This window comes from Astatotilapia calliptera, chromosome 1, assembly GCF_964374335.1.
Source record: "Astatotilapia calliptera chromosome 1, fAstCal68.1, whole genome shotgun sequence".
Lineage (NCBI taxonomy): Eukaryota > Metazoa > Chordata > Actinopteri > Cichliformes > Cichlidae > Astatotilapia > Astatotilapia calliptera.
Genome location: NC_137422.1, coordinates 19,480,491 through 19,504,623, shown reverse-complemented (window position 1 = coordinate 19,504,623; position 24,133 = coordinate 19,480,491). Strand labels below are relative to the sequence as shown.

At 37.5% G+C, this 24,133-nt stretch overlaps 1 protein-coding gene across 3 annotated transcripts; it reads left to right on the top strand.

The window, feature by feature from the left end:
- Positions 1–13,591: 13,591 nt before the first annotated feature.
- spi1b (Spi-1 proto-oncogene b) lies at positions 13,592–23,226 on the top strand. Of its 3 annotated transcripts, none has more exons than XM_026166540.2 (5): positions 13,592–13,968; positions 14,484–14,574; positions 15,836–16,032; positions 18,692–18,842; positions 21,335–23,226. In XM_026166540.2, the coding sequence occupies exons 1-5, from the start codon at positions 13,927–13,929 to the stop codon at positions 21,646–21,648; spliced, it is 795 nt and encodes a 264-aa protein (XP_026022325.1). In that variant the 5' UTR covers positions 13,592–13,926; the 3' UTR covers positions 21,649–23,226. The 3 variants fall into 3 exon arrangements, with proteins under 3 accessions (XP_026022325.1, XP_026022332.1, XP_026022318.1); XM_026166547.2 differs by having other exon boundaries at positions 14,481–14,574; positions 15,878–16,032; XM_026166533.2 differs by having other exon boundaries at positions 14,481–14,574.
- The last annotated feature ends 907 nt before the right edge of the window (positions 23,227–24,133 follow it).

The window sequence follows — 24,133 nt, the reverse complement described above, 5'->3', positions numbered from 1 at the left end:
ACGCTCCAGGAAGTAACTTTATTGCCCCCCTCCCTTCTTTCACTCGGGACCCTTAAGCTCTCTAAATCAAGGCCAAATATCAGCATACTTTTCTTGCTCGGGTAATTTTTATTTTTACTTCAGTGAAATGGCGGGATGTAACTAGATACCACTAGCACAAAAAAATCAAATCCTAACCCAAAAGAATTGTATAATTGGTAAGAGTGTTTGAAACAGATTTCAGAATCGACTGATCCGATTAGTCGAACAAAAAAAAGATTATTTGCATCAAATATAAAAAAAACATGCCTCCCATGTTTTTCTTTTTTTAATGAGAGTAAACTGAATAAGCATTTGTTTGTTCTGCAAAGTAAGACAAATAACTATTATTGTGCTTTAACAGTTTACACTTTAAGTATATATAATAATAATTTTAATTAGTCTATAACAGAACAGATAATTCATGTTATCTATAAAGAAAAGTTTGGCTACCATCAGTATAGTCCATCACAGGTGTAAAATGTAGAAGAAACAGCTATATACAGTTGTGGTCAAAAATTTACATACACTTGTAAAGAATATAATATAATGGCTCTACCGAGTGTCCCGTTATTTCTAAAACTCTGATTTTTCTCTGATAGAGTGATTGGAACAGATGCTTCGTTGTCACAAAAACATTCATGAAGTTTGGTTCTTTAATGACTTTATTATGGGTTAACAGAAAAAAGTGATCACATCTGCTGGGTCAGAAATATACATACAGCAGTGCTAATATTTGGTTACATGTCCCTTAGCCATTTTCACTTCAATTAGGCGCTTTTGGTAGCCATCCACAAGCTTCTTGTTGAATCTTTGACCACTCCTCTTGACAGAATTGGTGCAGTTCAGTTAAATTTGATGGCTTTCTTGCATTCCAAAGGTTTCTCCATGTAATGATCTGCTAGGGAGTGTGGCATGCTGATCCACACAGGTATGCACACATGGGTATTCACAGACACGGACTAAAGCTTTCTTGGCTGCTGCCTCAAAGCACACTGTGCGCTGTCTATCTTGCGTGCTGCACAATATCGTTTATTATTTAGTAAATATTGATATCTATGACTAGCTAGTTTATTGTGATGGTGCTTTGTTTTCTCTATTATTATGTTGCTCTTTGTTGTTTGCTGTCTCCTCTGTTTGTTTTTTTTTGTTTGTTTTTGTTTTTTTTTTTCTCCATACAGGTGACCCAGGAGTTCTTTTTTTTTTTCTCTCTCTTCCCCCCCCCTTCTCACCGTCTCTTCTCCTCTTTGGTTTTCTTTCTTTCTCTCCCCCTCTCTCTCTCATTCATTCCCCCTGTCCTATTTATTGAAAAAAAAAAAAAAAAAAAAAAAAATGACAAAGGATGAACTGAAGCTCTGCCATCACGTAATGTCGCATACTGCTGTTTCTGATGTCATTTAAAAAAAAAAGAAAAAAAAAAATTTGATGGCTTTCTGACGTGGACTTGTTTCTTCAGCATTGTCCACATGTTTTCAATGGGGTTTAAGTCAGGACTTTGGGAAGGCCATTCTAAAACCCTTATTCTAGCCTGACTTAGCCATTCCTTTACCACTTTTGATGTGTGTTTGGGGTCATTGTCCTGTTGGAACACCCAACTGCGCCCAAGACCCAACCTTCATGTTGATGATTTTAGGTTATGTTGAAGAATGTGAAGGTAATCCTCCTTCTTCATTGTCCCATTTACTCTCTGTAAAGCACCAGTTCCATTGGCAGCAAAACAGCCCCACAGCATAATACTCCCACCACCATGCTTGATTGTAGGCATGGTATTCTTGGGGTCAAAGGCCTCACCTTTTCTCCTCCAAACATATTGCTGGCATTGTGGCCAAAAAACTCGATTTTTGTTTTGTCTGACCACAGAACTTTCCTCCAGAAGGTCTTATCTTTGTCCATGTGATCAGCAGCAAACTTCAGTCGAGCCTTAAGGTGCCGCTTTTGGAGCAAGGGCTTCCTTCTTGCACGGCAGCCTCTCAGTCCATGGAGATGCAAAACACGTATGACTGTGGACAATGACACCTGTGTTCCAGCAGCTTCTAATTCTTGGCAGATCTGCTTTTTGGTGATTCTTGGTTGACTCTTCACCCTCCTGACCAATTTTCTCTCAGCAGCAGGTGATAGCTTGCGTTTTCTTCCTGATCTTGGCAGTGACGAAACAGTGCCATGCACTTTATACTTACAAACAATTGTTTGCACTGTTGCTCTTGGGACATGCAGCTGCTTTGCCCCAAGTGACTTTCCTGACTTGTTCAAGTCAATAATTCGCTTTTTCAGATCCATGCTGAGCTCCTTTGACTTTCCCATTGTAGCGTTTGTGGGCGTTTGTATCCAATGAGCCCTATTTAACTGGCCTAAGAGAAGTCACCAGCTGTCGTCACTCATAATCACTCACAAGCAGTTAAGAGGCTATGCTATGAAGCTCAGTTCACTGACAACTTTCTAAGTCACCAAAATTGCTAATTCATGTTGCTGTATGTATATTTTTGACCCAGAAAATGTGATCACCTTTTTCTGTTAACCCATAATAAAGTCATTGAACAACCAAACTCCATGAATGTTTTTTGTGACAAAGAAGTATCTGTTCCAATCACTCTATCAGAGAAAAATCAGAGTTTTAGAAATAACAGGACACTCAGTAGAGCCATTATATTATATTCTTTACAAGTGTATGTAAACTTTTGACCACAACTGTATATAGTCATTGTGGCTTACGATAATTAGATATATGGATTAATCTTACTGCCTTCATGTGGAATATTTTTAGTATCTGAGGGATTTTTTGGCCTAATATCACTGCAAAACTAAACAAACCAGAGTGTGAAAAAAAACCCCAAAACAAAATAGAATAATGGTCAAAAAGAGAGATGCATACTGTCATTATCATCCTCATCGGTCCCATTATTGTTGCTGTTAGATACAGTATGACTGTAAGTGTCATTACACAATGCAGGTCTTATTGCAGACAGTGTTACTTAATATAAATAAGGAAGAGAGTGTAAACTACAAGCAAGTTACTCCTTTGCTGCTTTCGTTGTATTTATTTACAGGAATCAAAAACACTTAAGTTCTGGCTTGTCTTCATATTTAAAAGCTGGTACAATTTTATCTTTAAATTCAGTTAATAAAAGTTTTAGAAAATGAACGTGGTATACTGTTAACCTTTATGTCCATTATGTGTTTTATTATGAAATCAAAGCTAAGTAGGCAAACAGGTCTTATTATCACTATTACAGGTTCCCTGTGCAGTTTCCTGCTTCTATTAATGCAATAGAGGAACATTTTAATGTGTGGGTTCCTGTTTTGTTTGTTCATGGACACATCTAGGTGGTCATGACTTATCAGCAACTGTGGGTAGGCCTATGTTTTTACTTTTGTCCACTATAATAAGGGAGGAACTAAAGTTTTTAATTGCAGTGGGTCACAAATGAATAAGTTACTTGTTGTTGTTCTGGATATTATTAAAACTTAAAACCAGTTTGAGAAGATTATAAAATATGTTGTTAACAATTAAACCAATGCTTTGCAATTTTCTAGCTTTATGACCTCTTAAAAAATAACTGGTCAAGTTTCAGAAGTTTTGCAGTAGCCAGCAGCTCCTGAAAGACAGAGTTCCCCTATGATGTTTAAATAATATGTGATTCAGTTAACTGTCTGAGAACTAAAGAGGTAAAATTGGGCTTCACAATATCACACACAAAAGGCAAAGATAATAGAAAAGTGAGTGTTTGAAAGAAGACCTGACAGACCTGAGTTTGGGAGACACTGAGCTACATCTCTGTAACGAAATATATATAGTTAAAACTGGATGCAGCTCAATCAGTAGCTAAAACAAAATTCGGCTTAACGAGGTTTGGTGTCTTCTTTATGTTTTTTAGTGTTTCGTTTATTTTAAATGTGCACATTAGAGTTGTTTCTACCATATATGGATCTGTAAGAGGGTCCACTTCCTCATCTTTCCTTCAGTGGAGCTGTTCAAGAAGTGCTCTTTATAAACTGCCTGACCACCAGGTGGTGCATGTGACAGGAGTTTTAAATTACAGTGTGACATTTGCCCTGACAGTCAAGAAAATGGCCATTGTATGCCGACAAGATTTTAACTTAAGACTGGACGCATGTGGAAACTACTTTTAAAAAACTATAAGAAGTCCTCATTCCCCCCCCAACTTTAGCATTTTTGCAATGCAGCATCATTGATTCATTCTTAAATCTTTTGATTCTGTAGGATTAGAAAATGTGGAAGAAGCCAGTCTCATGAGTAATGCGTACTATTTATGACAAATCAGTCTTATGAGACATACAATCCATAAAACACCTTGAACATAAACACATGCTTTTCTTTTCCTATTTCTTTTTGTGTGCAATGACTTTACACTTGTTTTTCAAAGGTAAAAACATTTCAGTGGGCCAGCTTATCCACCACTATTTCCCACATTCTTTGTTTCGATCAATTCCTAAAAAAGTAAGACTTTTTTAGTCCTTTAAAAGCAGAATATGGACAAGCTGCAGAATGAGCGCTAATATACGTAAATAAAAGGATTGCGCAAACAGTCTTAGCCCCTCTCAAGGGCATGTTGTTGAAGTCAAATTGACAACATGCTCTGAGGTTGTTTTTAACATTTGAAGTCTAACCAGAGTTTAAGTTCTCAGATTTTTAAAAATAACTGTGGCTCTGACAGGCGGACTTAGCAGAGTGAGATGTGAAGATAACAAAAAAAAAACATGATTAATGTCCGCACTGAGTCATCCTTGTCTGACTTGAGCAATACATTAAGAAAGAGGAACTTGGTTTTTTGGTGGGATAGAGGACCACAACCTTATATGGTTATCTATGGGTTTCTGTGCTTGTATAGCAATGAAGAGTTTCAAAAAGAAGTTAAATTTAAAAGCTGTTAAACTGACCGTGATGATAGATTATTCTTGTTGTGCTAAATAGAAAAAGGGCGAAACAGGGGAAAAAAGTAACTTTCCACTGTGAACGGTTGCGTGTGTTCGTTTGCGTGCATCTGGGTGCGTGTGCGCATGTCCGCTTGCCTTGTGATTCACCCTTGTCTAATAATACCCACAGCCAAGTCTAATAGCTGATGCTTGTGGAGTCCAGAGAAAATGAGGAATCAGGAATAAGAAGTGAGAGGGCTGGATGTCCCCTTACACGCTTGTCAAGCGACCGTTCCATGTCATTGTGAAACACATGATGGCCACTGAAACCTCTGGGGACTGTCAGCCAGGAAATGTAGGCCTTCGTTGTGGAGTGTCCACCCACAGAACTGAAATATTCTGTGTGTGTTTTTCCACAATTCTTGAGAAAATTGCAAGTGAAACAGAATGCATTTTGTCCAAAACCCACCCGCTGACACGAATCACAAACCGGAGGGCCCAGTTTTCTGTAGGCTAATACAACCCTTGCACATAAATGCTGGATTGCTTGCCACTCAGTGATGATGTTTTGTCGGGTGTGGGCTCAGATCACATTGTGCAAAACTGCATTGCACGACAAAGTGACAGTATCTGATCGTAAATTGTGGCTGTAATTAGCCCTGCAAGAGTGTCAGTATACAAAAAAAATGTCTCACGCGTATATTTCTATTCTTGTAAATAAATATACTTTGCTGTTTTTGCAGATAGCAGGCCATGATGCATGTGCATACACGATAGATCTTTACACGTTGTCACACCATTAATCGAATTTTGCCAAATTTAACATGCATGCAACAAACACACTTCAGTGTTTAAAAAGTTGCTTTGTCTTGTTTACATGGTGACTTCTTCATTGCAATTTGTTTTATGTTAGACATGTGAAATAATGTGTTTAGCCCTTGGTATAACCTGGCAACAGCCTGGTAACAGATGCTTTAAATGCTTCTTGCAATCATTCTGTGAGAACAAGTACAAATCAAAATGCATCCATCTAACTTCACGCTGTCTTTTTTCCTCCTGCCACCCTGCTTTGCCACTGATTTAATTCAAAGGGGAAGCATCTATTGTTTTAGCCATGCCAATTACCATTCAGTTCATATTGTCACAACACTTCTGTTTAAGCTGTTTTTGTGCTTACATGTATTGCAACCCTTGTCACAGAAGTGTAGTGGATAAAATAGACTAAGCTTAAAGCAAAATTGCTTAAAACGCCAATCAAAGGTCACTTCTCTTGTGCCACCTTTCTTTCATTCTTTGCAACAAATGCGCATCAAACTGATAAGAAATAATAATAAGAGGTTTGAAACTAGACTGCTGATGTGGCCGAATGAGTTGAACTCATCAACATTAGGAGTTCGCGCTGGATTCACAGCTGTAACAACTTGTCTTGTAGGAAGTTTGTCACCTTCTTGTTTTAATAGGGAAGAAGAAGAAGGAGAAGAAGAAGAAGCCTTATGGTACCAACCTAAATTGGTAGATTTAAGGAAGTTTTTAGTTCCCCTGCTAATTCAGAGATATATAGAAAGCCTGCATTTTTCAGCCACCTTTGGCAATTTGCTTCCAGTAGTTCAGCAACTCCCGTGTAGAGAATTTACAGCTGGATGCTGTACATCAAGTGATGGTAAGACCCAAGCAGTATTTTTTTTTTTTTTTGTTCTCTCTGAGCGAGAATGTGGGCGTTTCTTAACTGATACGAGTTCGCTGTTAGTAATACTTTGTGTTTTTGTACAGGTTTTTAAAAGTGCAGTTTAGAACCAAATATATTCAAGCATTTAACCAACATAGTTCACATCTTTTATTTCAGTAATTTGGTTTTCTTTATTTGGATGTGTTTAATTTTCAGAAGATTTTAATTTGTTTTGTTAACATTAAATATAAGTGCAGATAGATATTCGTCTGTTTTACTGTTTGCCTTTTTGCATGTAACGTCACTGTATTTACTCAGAATGCACAATTTTGTGCAAGAAATGCATGTGACTGAGTTTGCTTATTTATTTTTATTTATTTTCTTTTTTTTGTAAGTTGGTTAGTGTTAGAGTGTTAATCTTTAATAAAAGCCCGCAGAATATGTTTATATACAAATATTTGTGCTTTACTTTCATAGCTTTAATATTTTCTGCTGCACAGAGTTAACCAAAGTTTATATCTACAAGCATCTGCTGTGAAGAAAGTGTAGTCTGCCTGGGGACTTTCTTTTAAGGGTGGGGGTTATAACCTTTTTTTTTTAACTGAATTACTCAACTCTCTCAGAGAAATGGTGAGCGAAGACGATTACGAAATTCGAATACTGCCACAGGAGTTACAGAGTGTGGACATCAACCTGCAGTCATTCTGGTCAAACTGATGTTCTGTGCAGGGGGAGTGCAACACTTCCTGTTGCGACGTACCCTGTATCCTGTTTTCCACAGTCAGTGGTCATGCATGTCATTCCCCTCAGCAAGGCTGTGTGGGCACAACCTCGTGACCATGCGTTGTGAATTTTCTGAGACTGAATCAAGGGAGACTCCACATGTCTAAGAAAAACTCTAAATGTCAGCAGAAAAAAAAATCTGCAGGCCTACGACGGCACGAAGAATTTATGCACGTCTGTTAAGAAAAGACTAAAAGTCTAAAATGTGTTTGACTTCAGTGAAGGACTGTATAATTCCTGTGTTTTGCAGTGTTAAGTAAGCTGTAACAGTACCATTTGATAAGCAGCAGATTACTTCCCTCAAAATATTAGTAATACCTTAAAATAAGCACATACAGGCAGTGATGAGAACACTAACACCTCCACACTGCTGGCCTTGACAAGACATGAGGGGCCACGCTATGCGACCGTGAATTAAGAGGTGGCAATTTAACTGTTTGCCTACATGTGTGGACTTGCAGATATGTATCTTGTGACTGTATTCAGACTGAAAACTGTGAAGTGCTCAGTTACACCCTGTATTGCGGCCAAACCAGAATGCAGTCCTTGGTCTGAGCTGCTGCAGGTCACAAGTATGTAATTTCACAGTGTGTCACTTACACTTACACTTAAATTTATCAACGCTGAGAGCCTTATTTTATATCTCACTGGACCTGTTTGCCTTAGAATAAGCAGCCTCTATTTAGGTACAAGACATCTCATGCTGCATGCCCTGTTACTGGGTGTACATTTTTAATGTGCAGCAGCAGGGACAGTGCAGGTATGTTAGCAGATGTCCTGCTGTTGTGTATGTTGGTTAACGACTGTGGCTTATTGGGGCATGTTATGGAAGTTAATATCTATGGAACTTATTCAATCCACCTCCACTTTTTACTCTTTGATGTTATTGTTGATGAAATCGGGCAGCTAAAGATTTGCAGTTGGTTTGCTGCCATTGGTTATTCTTATTAATAATAAAATATTATTATTGTTAGCTGACTCAACGCCCAGGAAATCAACGAACAAAAGAAAAGTAGGTCAAGTCCCTAGAAAACATGGACACTCCCAACAAAGGTGGTTCTGTTGACAAAATCTTTTACCGCGAGCTTTTCCTTTTTTTTGGATTGAATTGTACAAGAAAATAAAGCAGAAACTCATTGTGCTATGCTAACCATCCACTGACTGCAGCTTTCAATTTACCCTAATTAAGGAAATAATATTGATTTGTGTAATTCTCGTTGAACAAGTGGTAGTAAAACACCCAGAAGTAAAACAGGATTTAAAAGTATTCAAGCAGTGATATGGGACTTTTTAACAAAGCCACTAAAGGAAGAAGGACTATTAGGAATGAAATTGCCATGAATGGACCAGCCTCTTTAATATTTACATTCAAAAAGGAGGTTCATTTGCATTCAGCATTAGTAAAATATACAAATGAATTAATGATATTGAAACTTAGGCAGCTGCCTTGTATTTTGATGCTGAGTCGAGGTTAATGCCTTGCTCAGTAACCCTTAAATGTCATTAAGAGTGGGTACAAAATGTACAAACACGTACATTGCAGCAGATGGAAGATTAAATATGGAGCCCTCTGAGTACCTTTAATTTATACTATTCCAGTCTGCTTAGATTTTTTCATGGTCATTATTTTTTTTCACATCTGCAATGTGGGAGTATCTCTGCCAACGGAGATAAGTACAAACAACTTTGGCACAGCGATCACGCTGAAACTGGACATTAGGAGCACCTGTTTTAAGAGCAGCTGTGCTGAGCCTCGTCATGTTTTAGCAAAATGTCTGCCAGTGGTATAACAGAGCCCTAAGAAATAAACGCATGCACACAGTGTTAAGTAAAGGGATACTTTTCCAAAGGTTGCAAAGAAGTTTTTAGATTGTATTACAGTTCACAGATGTACCTAATAAAGTGACCTCTGACTGTATTTCAGCAAGAGGTTAGTCAAAGTCACTGTAAAATCATACACACATGACAAATGGAAGGCTTTCAGAGAAACACTGTGTTGCATGTGATGTCTTGTGGCAATGGTTTTTATGTTGTGTTTTTGATGTTGCAACCTATCTGTATGATGTTGGAGTAAAAATAAAAATAAAGGTTTTACTGAACACTGAATAAGTTGTCAGTATTTCTTTCTTAAAGCAATATGACTACTGAGTTTGTGACTGTACTTGCAATAAGTTTCAAAGCTGTGTGGAAACTAGTTTGTTTTCAGCCATCTGTTTACTGCAGATGTTTCTGTTACTGCAGTTTCTGTTATGTTGCACAATGCGAATTACGTGTCAACGGTCAGCTTTGTTTTGTTATTTACGCCGGCATTGCCACTCTTTTAATAATACCTTTATATGCCTGATGCCTGTCTGTTTATAAACTGCATAGAAGGGCCTCATCTGGAGCTGGCCTGCATTAAACCTGCTGAACCGACCAGAAAATAGCACGCAAATTAAAATAAAAATGCAGCAGAGAGGTGACCCGCTCTTATCGAGACCTGGACAATCCGGACTGTATGACACGTAAAAGGATTCATTTAAAGTCAGCCTTCAAGGAACTGAATCTGAAACAAGAGTTCCCAGTTCCTCATTTAATAGTATAATACTGCTGTTGTGCATGTAATGTACTTCATCACTCAGGCCACAAGGAAAACAAACTAACACTATAAAACCCAAAAGAAGAGACGATTAAAACACTGACGTCGAGTGCAGTTTTAAAAACTTTGACTGTATGCTCATGTATAAAAACATTAAATGTTAATCTGTTTTTTCTGTCTTTACCTACTTTGGACACAGTGTTGATGCAATTGTTACGACAGAAATGAAACCACAGACTGAAAATGCAGTTTTATGTTACACTTAAGCAAGTTCAACAGGGATAGTTTGACTTATTTTTTTAGTCAGCATGTTCACACTCACTCGGCACAGTACTGCATTTTATTTACTGCATTACATATATTAGAGTGCTGATAAAATCAGAGACAAGCATGACACATTTTAATTCCTTTTAAGATTCCTAAGTATCAGGTCATTTTATCTGTGAGGATTGTTAGGTTTATTTTAATTGGTCACCAAAACATTTAACATGGCTCTCTGATTCAAGATGGTGTTGCTAAAACAAAACAAAACAACAAAAAAACCCCATAATGTAGTACAATTACTCACAGTATTTGAGTATTTCAATCTTTTGCAATATTGTACTTCTCTGTAGCAGTTCAGAGGAAAATACTGTAAACCTTTATTAAAGCTCAAGTCACTGATTATGCCTGTAGTACAAACTACTACAAATAAACTTGCCTCTTTGCCAGTTACAGCATTAAAATGAAGAACAATTTTGCATTAATAATTATCGTGAAATAATATAATAAATATGATCTAGAAATGTGTTATTGTGCATAATGAGCACTCTTACGATAATAATAATAATAATAATGGATTGGATTTATATAGCGCTTTTCGGGGCCCTCAAAGCGCTTTACAATACCACTATTCATTCACTCTCACATTCACACACTGGTGGAGGCAGCTACAGTTGTAGCCACAGCTGCCCTGGGGCAGACTGACAGAGGCGAGGCTGCCATATCGCGCCATTGGCCCCTCTGGCCAACACCAGTAGGCGGCAGGTGAAGCGTCTTGCCCAAGGACACAACGACCGAGACTGTACGAGCCGGGGCTCGAACCGGCGACCTTCTGGTTACAAGACGAACTCCCAACTCTGGAGCCACGATCGCCCAATCCCATCGCCCACGATGGGATTTTTAAATACACATTGATGGTGAATCTACAAATACAACAGTTCTTTGGTATTTGTTCTGTGTACCAAAACTACTTTTACAAAAGTAACACATTAAAGTATTTCTCTCACCTCTGAAAATGATAACACATAACTTCTGTTATGAAATGCTGTATTAATTTTATTATATTTTTTATGATATGGAGCACATAACGGAGTAATCTAAATCATATCCTATATTTAAATGATCATATTTGAGTTAGCTTAAATGGACGTTGAATGTTATGCCAAAAATGGTCATTATGTTGCTTAGTGAGGGGGGGGGAAAGAACCAAACATTATCTTTTGGCGTCACTGAAAATAGTTGTGATAGAAATAGTTCCGGTCTTGCTGCAGCTCACTCTGTGTATTAATACTCCTGGAAAATGCTACTGTACATATGGTTGGTTCAGCTCAGGCAGCTGTGATTCAGAGGGGGGCTGGTTTGGGGGTAGGCCTCCGTCTGTGTGTTTTTAACAGCTCCCTAAAGTGAGACAATTATGATCCCTCATCAGTTCAAGGGGAAAGCAGGTCACAAGGATTAAAAGCATTTAAATTTACAAAAGACCCTGAGGTGGCACTATTTCTGTGACGGACTGTAACATGACAGCTTCCATAAAGAGATAAATGCATATGTGCACTCCGTATGACTAATAGTGTGCATTTGCTATAATGTCTATGTGCATGTGTGTCGCATGTGTGTTATTTTAAAATGAAGTTTGACCGACTGAATGATGTATAGCTGAAATCTCTGAATCTGTGTGACCGTGATCTGTGTTCGAAGATAAAGATAAACTCGGTGTTTTGATCCTATGCCGGACTTTATTTTCAGCACAATGCCTTATCACAATACTGCATTCTTCCTCTTAAGCAGGCAGGTCTAACAATATGCACTCAGATTTATGCTACACTGTTACTGTATTATTTATCAGTTATTTCAACATCTGGGAAATACGCATTTATTTTCAGATGTTACAGTTGACATGATATGTTTCGAAACTGGCAACCAATGCAGCTACAACACTCAGCCACAACATTAAAACCACTGATAGGTGAGGTGAATAAAATCATCCTGTTACATCTCAATATTTTTGGGCCCTTGGAATCATGAGGATGAGACTCTGACATGTACCATCCACCTAAAGGTAAAGAAAAGGCAGACCATTGCCATGACAGACCTGGGAGGCAGCGGCGATAAGCCTGCCATACTGCAAAAAACATGCTCTACAACTTCAGAGAATACTCCAGATTGATATCTAGATAGGAATCTGTGGGATGTGCTGGAACAAACCTGATTCACTGAGGACCCACACCTCAATGCTCACGACCGAGAGGATCCACCGTCATCTCACTGCACTCCAAGAGAAGAGGTCAAAGCTGTTCTGTTAGGGTGAAAGCGGGCTAAACATTAATAATCAGGTGTTTTTTTTAATATATATATATATATATATATATATATATATATATATATATATATATATATATATATATATATATATATATATATATATATATATATATGGTCGATCATCTAACATCTAAATTTGATGGCAGCCCGATGTCTTCCTAAACATTGAACATGTTGGCCAAAAGAATTAGTTTAATATATGGCATAACAATGCATTACTGAATTAAAAACAAACAGGTGTTTTCTCAGTTTCATAGACTGTCATTACTGTTTGGCAACAGAGGTACTCACTTCCCCCTCAGGAATTATTCCAACCGTATCTTCTCTGTGTGATAATCACAATCTCCATTTGCCTCGGTGAGGTTACAGCACAGACACTGTACCTTCATCTTATCTCACAGCTGTGCATTGCATGCGTGTGTGTTGTGTGTAGGGGCCACATTTTCCTCAGCAAGCCACTGTTTACATGACCAAAACAAATGTAGTAGTCATTTTGCTACAAAGCACTCCTTCAGTCTCTCGGTTTCAGGTCCGCAGTTCAGGATCCAGGCACATGGTTGCCATTTACATACTAAACATAGCAAGGTTGGTAAAATAGCATGGAATTTTTACTTGAGCCCTTGAGACAAAGCAGCTGAGCATTTATAAGCACCATATAGCCATGTAATACATGCTTTATAACATGTTGTTGTCTATTTGTAAACTGCAAGGGATAGTTGACATCATTTCAAGGGTTGATTTTAAAGCTTAAAAACAAAACATGATGTAGCAATTGTGAAAAAAATAGCAATGTTTATTTTAAATCTACATGATTTAAAAATGCATTATAATGTGCAGAAAGAATTTTAAAACATAAATGTTTATATATACTAGTCCATCTGCTTAAATATGACACGTTGTAAAAGCGCAGACATTGACAAAGAGCACAAACAACAACACGTTAAACGCTTGCAAACACTGTTGCCCACATTTATCACCTCACACTTGATGGGGGGAGAAACTGACAGTGAGGAAAGCCCTCGATGATGATTGGCTACCAAGGCATGGGACAGCATAGAGACCCTGATAAATGTGAAGTTTCATGGTCTCCCCTGACAAATCATCAAATGGCCAGGAACCTTTTGCAGACACACTCTATTGCTCCCACCCACACTAAATTTACAGAAGTCAAAAGTTCCTTTTTCATTTTGCAGTTAAACAGTGGGCCTTGTTTATTTAATTTTATCTGATGCAGTTGAAAGGCCTGTTTGAGCAGTAAGTGTTATAAGCTTGTGCTATACAATAAGAGAGGGAGACATTTTTTGGTTTTCGTTGACTGAGAGGAAATTTTGAAACATTGTGCAATGGTGCCGCAAAAGTTTTGAAAGGTTGAGAGAGCATTTTACCAGCAAAGCATCTGAGAGTCGGTCCTGGATAAGAGGTATCCATGTTCCATCCATACAGAATGGAGAGCTATCTCATTCAGCCTGTAAGTATAATTTCTTTTATTACAAATATCTAAACTCCGAGGAGACTTTCTAGACTTTGAAACTTAAACAGAGCTGACAGACTAGTCCTTTTTTACCGCAGGACTAAACAGAGAAACACTCTTAAGAATGGATGACATACATTTTTTTTAAAAATTAGATGAGTTAATGTGGTTTCTACTACAATTTGAATACAGGGCTTACAAACTCTAAGAGTGTATTATACGATGAGGTACATGAAATTGAAACTCAAAAGTTCTGAGAGTTTCAGAACTGTAGGACAAAGAAGAGAAAAGAAATCGTCATTATTGTAGCAACACTTGAAGCTAATTTAAATGTGTATACATTTACAGGCGACTTAAACGGGTGTTTAAAATGTTACAAATAATTTACAAATCCATTGGATAAAATGCAGATAAGGAATATATTTTCTGCATAGTCCACATACACCATTGACTTAACGCTTTTCATTAATGATATATACATTTTGTTGTTGTTGCTTTTGTTGTTCCAGCAGCACACAGATGAAATTTACGACCCTGAGATCTACAGACATCAAATTCCAGAATATTCATATCCTTATGTCCTAGATCCAGAAAGCCAGGCAGGTGAGTTTTACTTCAACGTTGATTTTTTCTAATCTTTTACTGTTTAAAGAAATTTAATGTAAATTAATGATGAAAAAAAGTTTGGACTGTGAAAATCCACTCGGTGATATTTAAATGTAAATAATTTTAAAATAAAAAACAATGCATGGAGATTGTATTTAAAGATACTGATGTCATTAACTAAACTGTATTTTTAAATATATAAAAAGATTGATATTAAACATATTTTAGTCATCCTTCAAAAAAAAACTTTGGCCATGGCTTAATGTGGTAACGCAGACTTTTCTGGTTTGTTGTACATAAAAAGACTGCAGTGTGTGCAGCTGGAGCACACTGGAACACAGGAAACAGATGCCATTTCTTTTTTGCCGCTATAACTACAGACATAGAACAACTTTCGCCCCATGGGGTTTTGTTAATATAAGAAAGGTGCTTTACTTTCTCTTGTAATCAACTGTTTTGAATGTTGCACTAAAACAAGTTGACACTGGGCTGGCTGTGAAGGCATCACTTGTCATTTTGATGTGCTCTAACCTGGCGTCGAAAGATGTCAAATCTTTATCTACACCCAGAAATGTTTAAATTCATATATACCGATCAAGGTAATAGATATTAATTACTGTTGTAGTGCTAGAGTTGACATGGGACATGCTTTTTTAACTATTTTTGTTTATTAGTGATAAGACTGCACTTTGCATTTAAAATATTTGCATATTTGCAGTGTTAACACTTAAAAAAAAACTTGTACTTTTCAAGCTAGCTTATCTATCTTTTGTTTTTTTTTCTAAACAACTAAATAAGTTTTAAAAATAAAACAACTAGGGAAAATTTGTAAAAAAGAAAATTGCAAATTAAAGACAGTCAGTGGCTGTGGTAATAATGCTAGTGTGGCAACAAACAGGAAAGAGCTTCATGCTGAATTCTCTTTTATTCATTTCACACTGTTGATGCAAACTCAGGCACTTTCAGAAAGCCAGTTTTCCACTTGTTGTTTGTTTAAATTCTTTAAATATCTCCAAATATGGATTTTCACAGAAATACATTGTGGCTTTTATTATGTCTCCACTGTCATTTGTGCATTTGTACAGACTTTTTTCCGAGTTTAGATTTGTCTAAAAATCAGTCTGAATGGGTTTAATTTCTTTCCATTTTTTCTAATTTCACATGTTACAAATTCTGCGGTAGCAAAAATAGTTATTACTGTACAAAAAGAAGAGAAAAGGTTGTGGCCATTACGCTGTTTTTCACCATCTCTATTTAGAACACTGGGACTACCATGCTCACCCTCATGTGCACCCTGCAGAGTTTGAAAACCTCCAAGAGAGCAACTTCACAGAGCTCCAGAATGTGCAGGCTCTCCACCCATCTGGGCTCTTACGACACGACACTCTACGATACGAAGCTGAAAACCTGCTTGATCCAAATCTAGCGGCTCATTCCCATGTGTTACAGCAACCAGTAAGTCCTCAAACCCACAAAACACAAGCAGTCATTAGTAGTCAGAGGCTAAAATGACAGTGATGCTGACTACTAAAGGGAATAATTAAGTGCAAATGAAACTGTTAAAAAGAACAAGTGCTGCCAGCAAGCTTTAAACTGTTGGTCTGCAGTGTGCATTCTTTAAACTAAGGCTTTCAGTGCATCATCATCAACTACTCGAAATGAGTTATTTGAAATCAAACATTTACCCACCAGTGAGTATGATAACACATTAAACTACTTTGATGTTATTTTTTTTTAATCTATTTAAAGCCACTGACATTTACACTATTCAACTGTGCAAGTATGAAGCATAACTATACTCTGCTCTCTGTGGTGGAGTGGAAAAAGCATTCACTAGAAACTGATATCTGTCAGCTGATTAAGCCGATTTTGCTACAGTGCACCATATATTTTTAGTTCTATGCAGACATCTTCAGAATCTACATAATTCGAGGCTGTTATTGAAATCACAGAGAAGATTTCGGGACCTTGAGGCCCTTTAAGGTCCTGTTACAAAAATCAGGAAGTGAATCTTTTGAGTTACAAGAAACACTTTTATTTTAGTGCTTTTTTCTTCTTTCTTCCCAGTGTTAAAGGAAAAATTACTTTGAATAGGCTCTGTAGACTCAGCTAAACTCAAAGTCACATCTGCATGCTTCAAACCTCCAGTTATGAACCAGTGAACTAGAACAGAGATCTCTGGTTTTGGAAAACAGTACGTCTAACCGCTTCAGCGTCGTCAGTTTCAAACCCCATACATTTTGTTGCCTACCTCAGTATGAACTTGTGTTATGCAAGCGTGTGCATGTGTGCCTGTTTTCTTGTATATTCACATGTTTCAAAGGAGAAAAAAACCCACAAAAATTCTACATTCAATCTTCAGCACATGTGAGATCATGTGCATCACAATAAAAAGGACTTGTTTTGATGAAGATCAGAGACTTTCCCCAAATCTTACCATGTATGTACCATGTATAGTGACATTTATGGCTACATGCAAAGTTCATGTTCCCTATTTTAGGTGATGTTAAGTCCAGAGATGTTATAACAATAAACATTTCACTCAGTAGTGTGAAGACGTAAAGTCCTGAAACAAGCAGATACAGCTGACGTGTAGCATAAAAGCATAAGGGATTTTTCATGTTGTAAAACATCTTTTGATTAACCTTAAACTTCACCAAAATACTCACCTCATAAAGAGCAACTTGTGCTTTTGCTGTTAGCAATCACACAAAAAAAACCCTCACAGAGCATGTGTGCCTATAGGTCACATGACGGTTTTCACTTGTTAGCGAGTGAAATTTCCCTTTTAAAAAAACATCTGCCATTTTTTACGAGATGAAAATGTTTGTGTGCTTGGAAAAAAAAGAGACAGAGCGAGATAAGGTGTTGATACAGAAATTTAAGTGTAACAGGAAAGTACAATGTGAAAACCACTGTTCGCACATGGAAATTCACATTTAGGTATCTGTACCGACCGTTGCCTCAAAAGATGTTATGAATACATTGACAGCTATTGCCTGTCACACGCACAGGAGCATCCACACATCACAGCTCATGCAGAGAGAAACTTTGTTTTACGCTTTCACTTGCAGTGAGAACATCTTAGTGGAAACCCACACTTCACTGTACGTGTTTGATATAGAGTACAGTACAACAGTACCCAACGACCATAGCGAATAGCTGTGCAATGAATTATACTTTTGCCAAGCTTATGCATCGGCATTGTGAAGATGACAATTCTAATGTTGCAGTGAAATGCTATACCGTTAAAAGTGTAATATGTTGTGGTCTTGCAGCACTACCCACTCAGGACCTCAGTTTTCATACTTATGGTAGAGCTGTCGGATGGCTTTAGATTTCACGGGCGTTTCTGATAAAGTGGTCACAGAGTGCATTTGAGAGTGGCACCATCATCTCTGTCTGCACTTTATATTAGTAACGTAGTTTAAAACTTTCCAAAAGTCTTTAGCTGTCAAACATGCGGCTTAAAAATGATATTAGAACTAAACCCATGCACACATACATACATGAAATAGATAAATAGATGCATACATACTTAAATAAATAAAACGTGTGAAACTGTGTCTGAAAAAACCAGATAAAGGCTAAATACCATACTTGAAAAAATGTTACATTGCAAGGAAAATTTCTTTTCTCAATTAAAACGGCAGACCTCTTAGGAAATTAAGTACAGCTACAAATACAAATTAAAAGATGGATTACATCATTAAGTTCTGTAGCCCTTGGTAGTTGGATTGGACCACTCTGAACATGGCAGTATCTAAATGTCACATTTAGTTACAGCAGAGTTTAGTTGAACTGCTTTACAAACTGCTCTTTATTGCATCAGCTTGTAGAAAGTACTGTACTGTATACTTTTTTTTTTTTTTACCAATAAATGCTAAGTGCAATTTTGCATTCTTTAGCCATCTTTGGTGCTAAACATTATTTAAAATCATTCGCAAGAAGAAGCTCTTTTCTATGAAATGATACATCATTATTTCATTATTATTATTATTGTTTCACTTCAACTCAGGGGAAACCTGGAGATGAAAATAATTTAATAGATAGTCTACAAGTTAAATCATTGCAAACATTTTATTTAAAACTAACTTTGATTTGTATGCTACAGGTAACGTTCTTCCCTCGGACCTTGTATCCACCGCATATATCCCAGCGCAGCTCTGATGAAGAGGACCATGGGGCACGAAGTCCGCCACTGGAGGTGTCTGATGAGGAGTGCTTGAGAGATCGAGTTTCTTATATCCCAACAGGAGAGCTGGGTAAGGAACTAGATTTGCTGTACTCAGTCTGTGGCAGTTAGCATGGATACTTTAGGAAGCACCAACTGTTCTGACCGTGTTCACATTCATAGTCTCACTCTTAAGATTCTCAGGTCGTTGTATATCTAGAAGTTCTACGTCAATACTCTTTCTTTAGGTTCTTGAGTCCTGGAAACTAAAGGAACTTTCTATAATATCTGATCGTGGCTCAAGAGTTGGGAGTTTGCCTTGTAATCGGAAGGTTGCCGGTTCGAGCCCCGGCTTGGACAGTCTCGGTCGTTGTGTCCTTGGGCAAGACACTTCACCCGTTGCCTACTGGTGGTGGTCAGAGGGCCCGGTGGCGCCAGTGTCCGGCAGCCTCGCCTCTGTCAGTGCGCCCCAGGGCGGCTGTGGCTACAATGTAGCTTGCCATCACCAGTGTGTGAATGTGTGCGTGAATGGGTGGATGACTCGATATGTGAAGCGCTTTGGGGTCCTTAGGGACTAGTAAAGCGCTATATAAATACAGGCCAACACCATGTGGACGTGGTCCAAGTTCCTCTATGAATGCGTTGACCAAGACAAGGGGCATGTTTATTTGTTGCGTTTTAGGTCATGCATGAATCAGAGGTGCTTCAAGAGTCTCTGTCTGACTTACGGATGAGTTTTGCTTTCTGTGCACTTGGATAGTGGACATTTGTCAATAAGACATGTCAGCTTTGTGTTCTGCTGACAAATTAAATTGCGCTTTTAGGATCAGCTACACGTTGCACAACAACTGCTGGTCTTGCATCTTCTCCGGAAATTGGCCACAAAAAGACAGTGAGGTTTTCTTTTCTGTTATGAATTATCATGAATTTGGTCTCCAAGAATGGAATTCAGTTCAACTCATTCATCCGTCCACCAAGCCTATCACAGCTGTCACTAGGCAAGAGGTGGGGTACTCTGAAAACAGGTCAATTCAGTTCAGTTCGGTTAAAAGTTTCTGTCTCTCTACACTGGATTTTGGAAAACATGCATTGTGTAGAGTGGGAAAGCTTGCTACCTCGCTGGCCTTCTAATGAGGTATCTACAGAGATCTGTCAGTCTTTGGGGCATTTTTTTCTGCTGTGACCAAGTTCTGTATAAAAGTGGTAGACAGCAGCATGTTTGTTGAATAGGCATTTTTTCCAACACAGCAGGATTGACTCACACACCAGAGTCAGAGTCTCAGTGTCAGTGGACGTTCTGGATCATGTCCAAATCCTTTCACAGTTGACCATTGTTCTCTGGCTTAACCAAAAGTAGTGTGCACTTCCTCTTTTATATTATTTAGGATGTGACAGAACCTGAGTAGTGTCTGGTGCCCAGTGTCAGTAGTACCTGTAGTCAAGTGGCTTATGCTTTATGCAGTGTTTTGTTTTGTTTGGGGGAATTTTTTTCTTTTAAACCAAGCACCGAGGTGAGGATTTCAGTGGAAGTGAATGTGCGTCATACTAAACTGGTACCATGTAAAATGCTCCCCCCCCCCCCCCCCCAATCGGCTTTACAGAGTTCCTTTAGTTTTGGATTGTGTATGAGTGGAAGTGAAAGGAGAAAAAAAACCAAAAACGCCATATTTCTCTGACTATAGAGACATTTTGTCCAAGGAGTAAATAGTTTGGTCGCATGTGTAATTGTCACCTACACTCCCGATCAGGTGGCTGTAAAAATAACTCTTTTAAACTATAAATTAGATTTTTATTTAATTATTTTGTTAACAAATTAGTCACAATAATCTTAGAGTGCAAACGAATGATTTTTAAATGTCTCAAAAAACTACAGTATGATGATATTAGAAAAAGATATGTGTTGTGTTCCCATATAACATACAGCATGAACAGTGTCTTTATCTTGCTTTTGATGTGTACAGAAGTCAATTGTCCTCAGTTTTGTTGTATGGCTACAGGCAGCCATGTGTAAAGTGATATAAATTAACGAACGACCTCCTGCATCGTTAATGTGACATCTAAGCATTGGTTAACCTACTTCAGATACAGTTAACTGTGCGTCAAGCTAGGTTCATTTCATTACAACAGAATGATTGTGTAAAAAATATGATGAATCATGGACGGCTATATCTGCAGGAAAAACATTTTCCATTGCTTCTAAGAACTTAAAAGCGTTTTCGTGCAAAGTCATTGCAGTGTTGCACTGTACGCCGTGTAACGTTGACACACATAAAACAGATATTGTAAAATCAACTACTGCTCTGCTGAAACAATTTTAGTTCAAATTTTCTCAGTGACCGATCTTTGACTTTGTGTAATTTGTATAAAGTTATACATTTCTTTATTTAATCTTTTATGATTTATATTCACACACACACACACATATACATATATATATATATATATATATATATATATATATATATATATATATATATATATATATATATATATATATATATATATAAGATTTTCTAATCTGTAAGTAAAACAAAAAAATTATAATATGTCACTTCTAATGATGCAACTCTCTTGTTTCCAAAGGTAATAAAAAGAAGATCCGCTTGTACCAGTTTCTGTTGGACCTTTTAAGGAACGGCGACATGAAGGACAGTATCTGGTGGGTGGACAGAGATAAAGGGACATTCCAGTTTTCTTCCAAACACAAGGAGGCTCTCGCACACCGCTGGGGAATCCAGAAGGGAAACCGCAAGAAAATGACCTACCAGAAGATGGCTCGTGCTCTGCGCAACTATGGCAAAACCGGAGAGGTGAAAAAGATCAAAAAGAAGCTGACGTACCAGTTTAGTGATGAGGTGCTGGGCAAGAGTCATCTAGACAGAAAAGCATACATATAGGCAGGAGGAATGCTCAAATACTAGCACTGAATAATGAAAAGTATAGATTTAATCAGTCTTCCTGATGAGTACTGCTGCACAGTGTGACCGGGTCTTTGAAGGTACTAGTAAATGCAGCATAAAGCTATGGACCACAATCTTCCTTCTAAGACATGCTGGGGGACCGTTTAATAAGTACAGAAGAATCACCATAGAAAGCTCAGTTTGGCTTGTCTGTCTGAAATATTTGGAAGACAAAATACTCCAAATGATCACAATGAAAATAAAGTCAGGGCCGAACACGGTTATGTGTAACACGCTGTTTGTAAATGTGTATAGATATTTGTGAATGAGTACTTTTGAAAAGGTGTTATTGCTGGTGTTCCTTGTTGAGGTGGCCAGAGTTGGAAGTGAAAGTCATGTGATACCATGGTTTAGAGAGACCTTTGATACACACACCTAACAGACAAAGTCAATATCAGGAACTAGAAAGAATTCCTAATTACAACTACCCTTGGGCCATTTTAGTCAAAATAGCTTTAAAGTGTGCAGTTTATTACAGATTAAAGTTTATTTCAGGCTTAAAGTAATACAGTTTAATGACTTTAGCTCAGTCTCTCAAAAACTGCAGGCAACTCTTGTCTGACGCCTAACTCTTGTGAATGAAATACAGACAAACAACATGTACAAAACAACCATAAAGTTGAACTTCACCTCTTAAACCACAAAAACCACTACCAGCCACGGGGAACAATCATCTACGATCATCAAACTCTACAACATCATTTTCAAACACATTCATAAATCTTTGTTCTTAATTTTTCTTGTAGAATTTCTTTTTTGTCATTTTGGTTTATTGTGTCTTTTTGATAGAAAGTATAATAGTTTTCCTGTGTACGCAACAGAAATGTGAAAAAAAATACATGGCTTTTACATTAAGACTTTAAATCCATGGGTAAACAGATTGAGTGCTTCTTTTCAAAGGTACTAAAGTCAGTCAGATGAACTTTCTGATAAACATTGCATCTCTGAAATGTAAAAGCAAGCTGGGATTATTGTTTTTCAGCTATTTGGAATCTGGAGCAATGAGTTCCAGCAGGTTACGTCTGCTTTTGTTTTGTAGTTTCATATTAAATGTACAAGCAGCAGCTATATGACTCTTTTCTTCGAACTCCTGGTATGAGAGGGATTTGACTTGTTCGCTGCCTGTTTAAAAGCATTAAGGAAAAGAAACAGAGCCCTCTCTTGGGTGGGGTGGATGTAGGCATGTTGACATCCCCCTATGCAGTTTTAAGTGGGGGTGCACACATAGACGTTCATATTCTGTTTGGAAATATCTGATATATTTTCAAAACTAAATTCTGCTTCATGTCATTCAACCACAGCAATGACATTCAACTTCTTTGTCATGTTGAACATGTACAAGTTCTCTTGTAATGTTTTTACTACTGTTTGTATATATTTAAACTGGATTTTTAAAAAATATATTTAAAACAGAATATTAGGTTTCATATCATGGTTTAGAAGACCGTATATGAAACGCTGTATGTTACAATTACAAATCGCATGTACAAAGTTAATAAATTGTCCGTCACCTTATCTGTATTGTGCTTCTTGCAAAGATAATTGTGATGTGATTTGGGCAAACACTGGAGATAAAACACAAAGAAGAAGAAACACAAAGTCTATATAAAGTTGAATTGTGTTAGACACACAGATTAAGTGACATCTCTCATTACAACTGAAAAGATAATCGTTCAACTATGAGGAACTATGAGGTTAATATGGGGCTGGGGAGGTGAAGTCACTTGTCACCAAGTACTTATATCTGCCTGTGTGTACTGACACACCGCAGCCACCAGTTCCCCTGTTCATAGAGGGTATAAAGAACCCACTATGTTGAAAGTTACACAACTACAATTTTTATGTTATATCACTGAGTGGGCAATGTAGTCCTCTGTTCATTTGTTCTCTATTTGCTTTTCATTTTCATAAAACATTTTTTAGCAAACTGTCTAAAGAAGACCTATGAAATGCTCACTGACTTCTCCGTTTCCACACACTTCCTTTTTTAACTGAGAAAATAGGAACGAAATTTATTTATCATGTCAGAATCAAGTATGTCAAAGGCAAATTTTGTCATAGATAGATGCTCCTGTATGTGAAATATTAACATATGTAATGTGTTACTGAGGGTAGCAGATTTAAATATGTATAATGTGTGAAATTAGATATTTAGAAACTGTGTTTTATGGCATATTGTATTGACCTTGTACTGTTGAAGCTTCATCGTGGGCCAGAGAAAAACACTTTGAGAGTTATTTTTCATTTAAAGTGCTCAGCGTCTGTGTGTTGGTCTCACAGTTGCATTCTAGTTACGATGGCCATTGGCATTATGGGAGTAGCCAAACTGCAACATTTACTACTGTAATCTGCAATATGTAAATATAAAGTTACCACAGCACCTGGTGTCTCAAGAGCCAACAGCTCCCCACAATGGCTGAGC

Excerpts from the sequence above, each read along its gene's own strand:
- spi1b (XM_026166533.2), top strand. The coding sequence starts at position 13,927 with ATGTTCCATCCATACAGAATGGAGAGCTATCTCATTCAGCCT. Across the intron at positions 13,969-14,480 it reads AGAGCTATCTCATTCAGCCT|CAGCACACAGATGAAATTTA; the intron begins GTAAGTATAATT and ends TTGTTGTTCCAG. Across the intron at positions 14,575-15,835 it reads AGATCCAGAAAGCCAGGCAG|AACACTGGGACTACCATGCT; the intron begins GTGAGTTTTACT and ends ATCTCTATTTAG.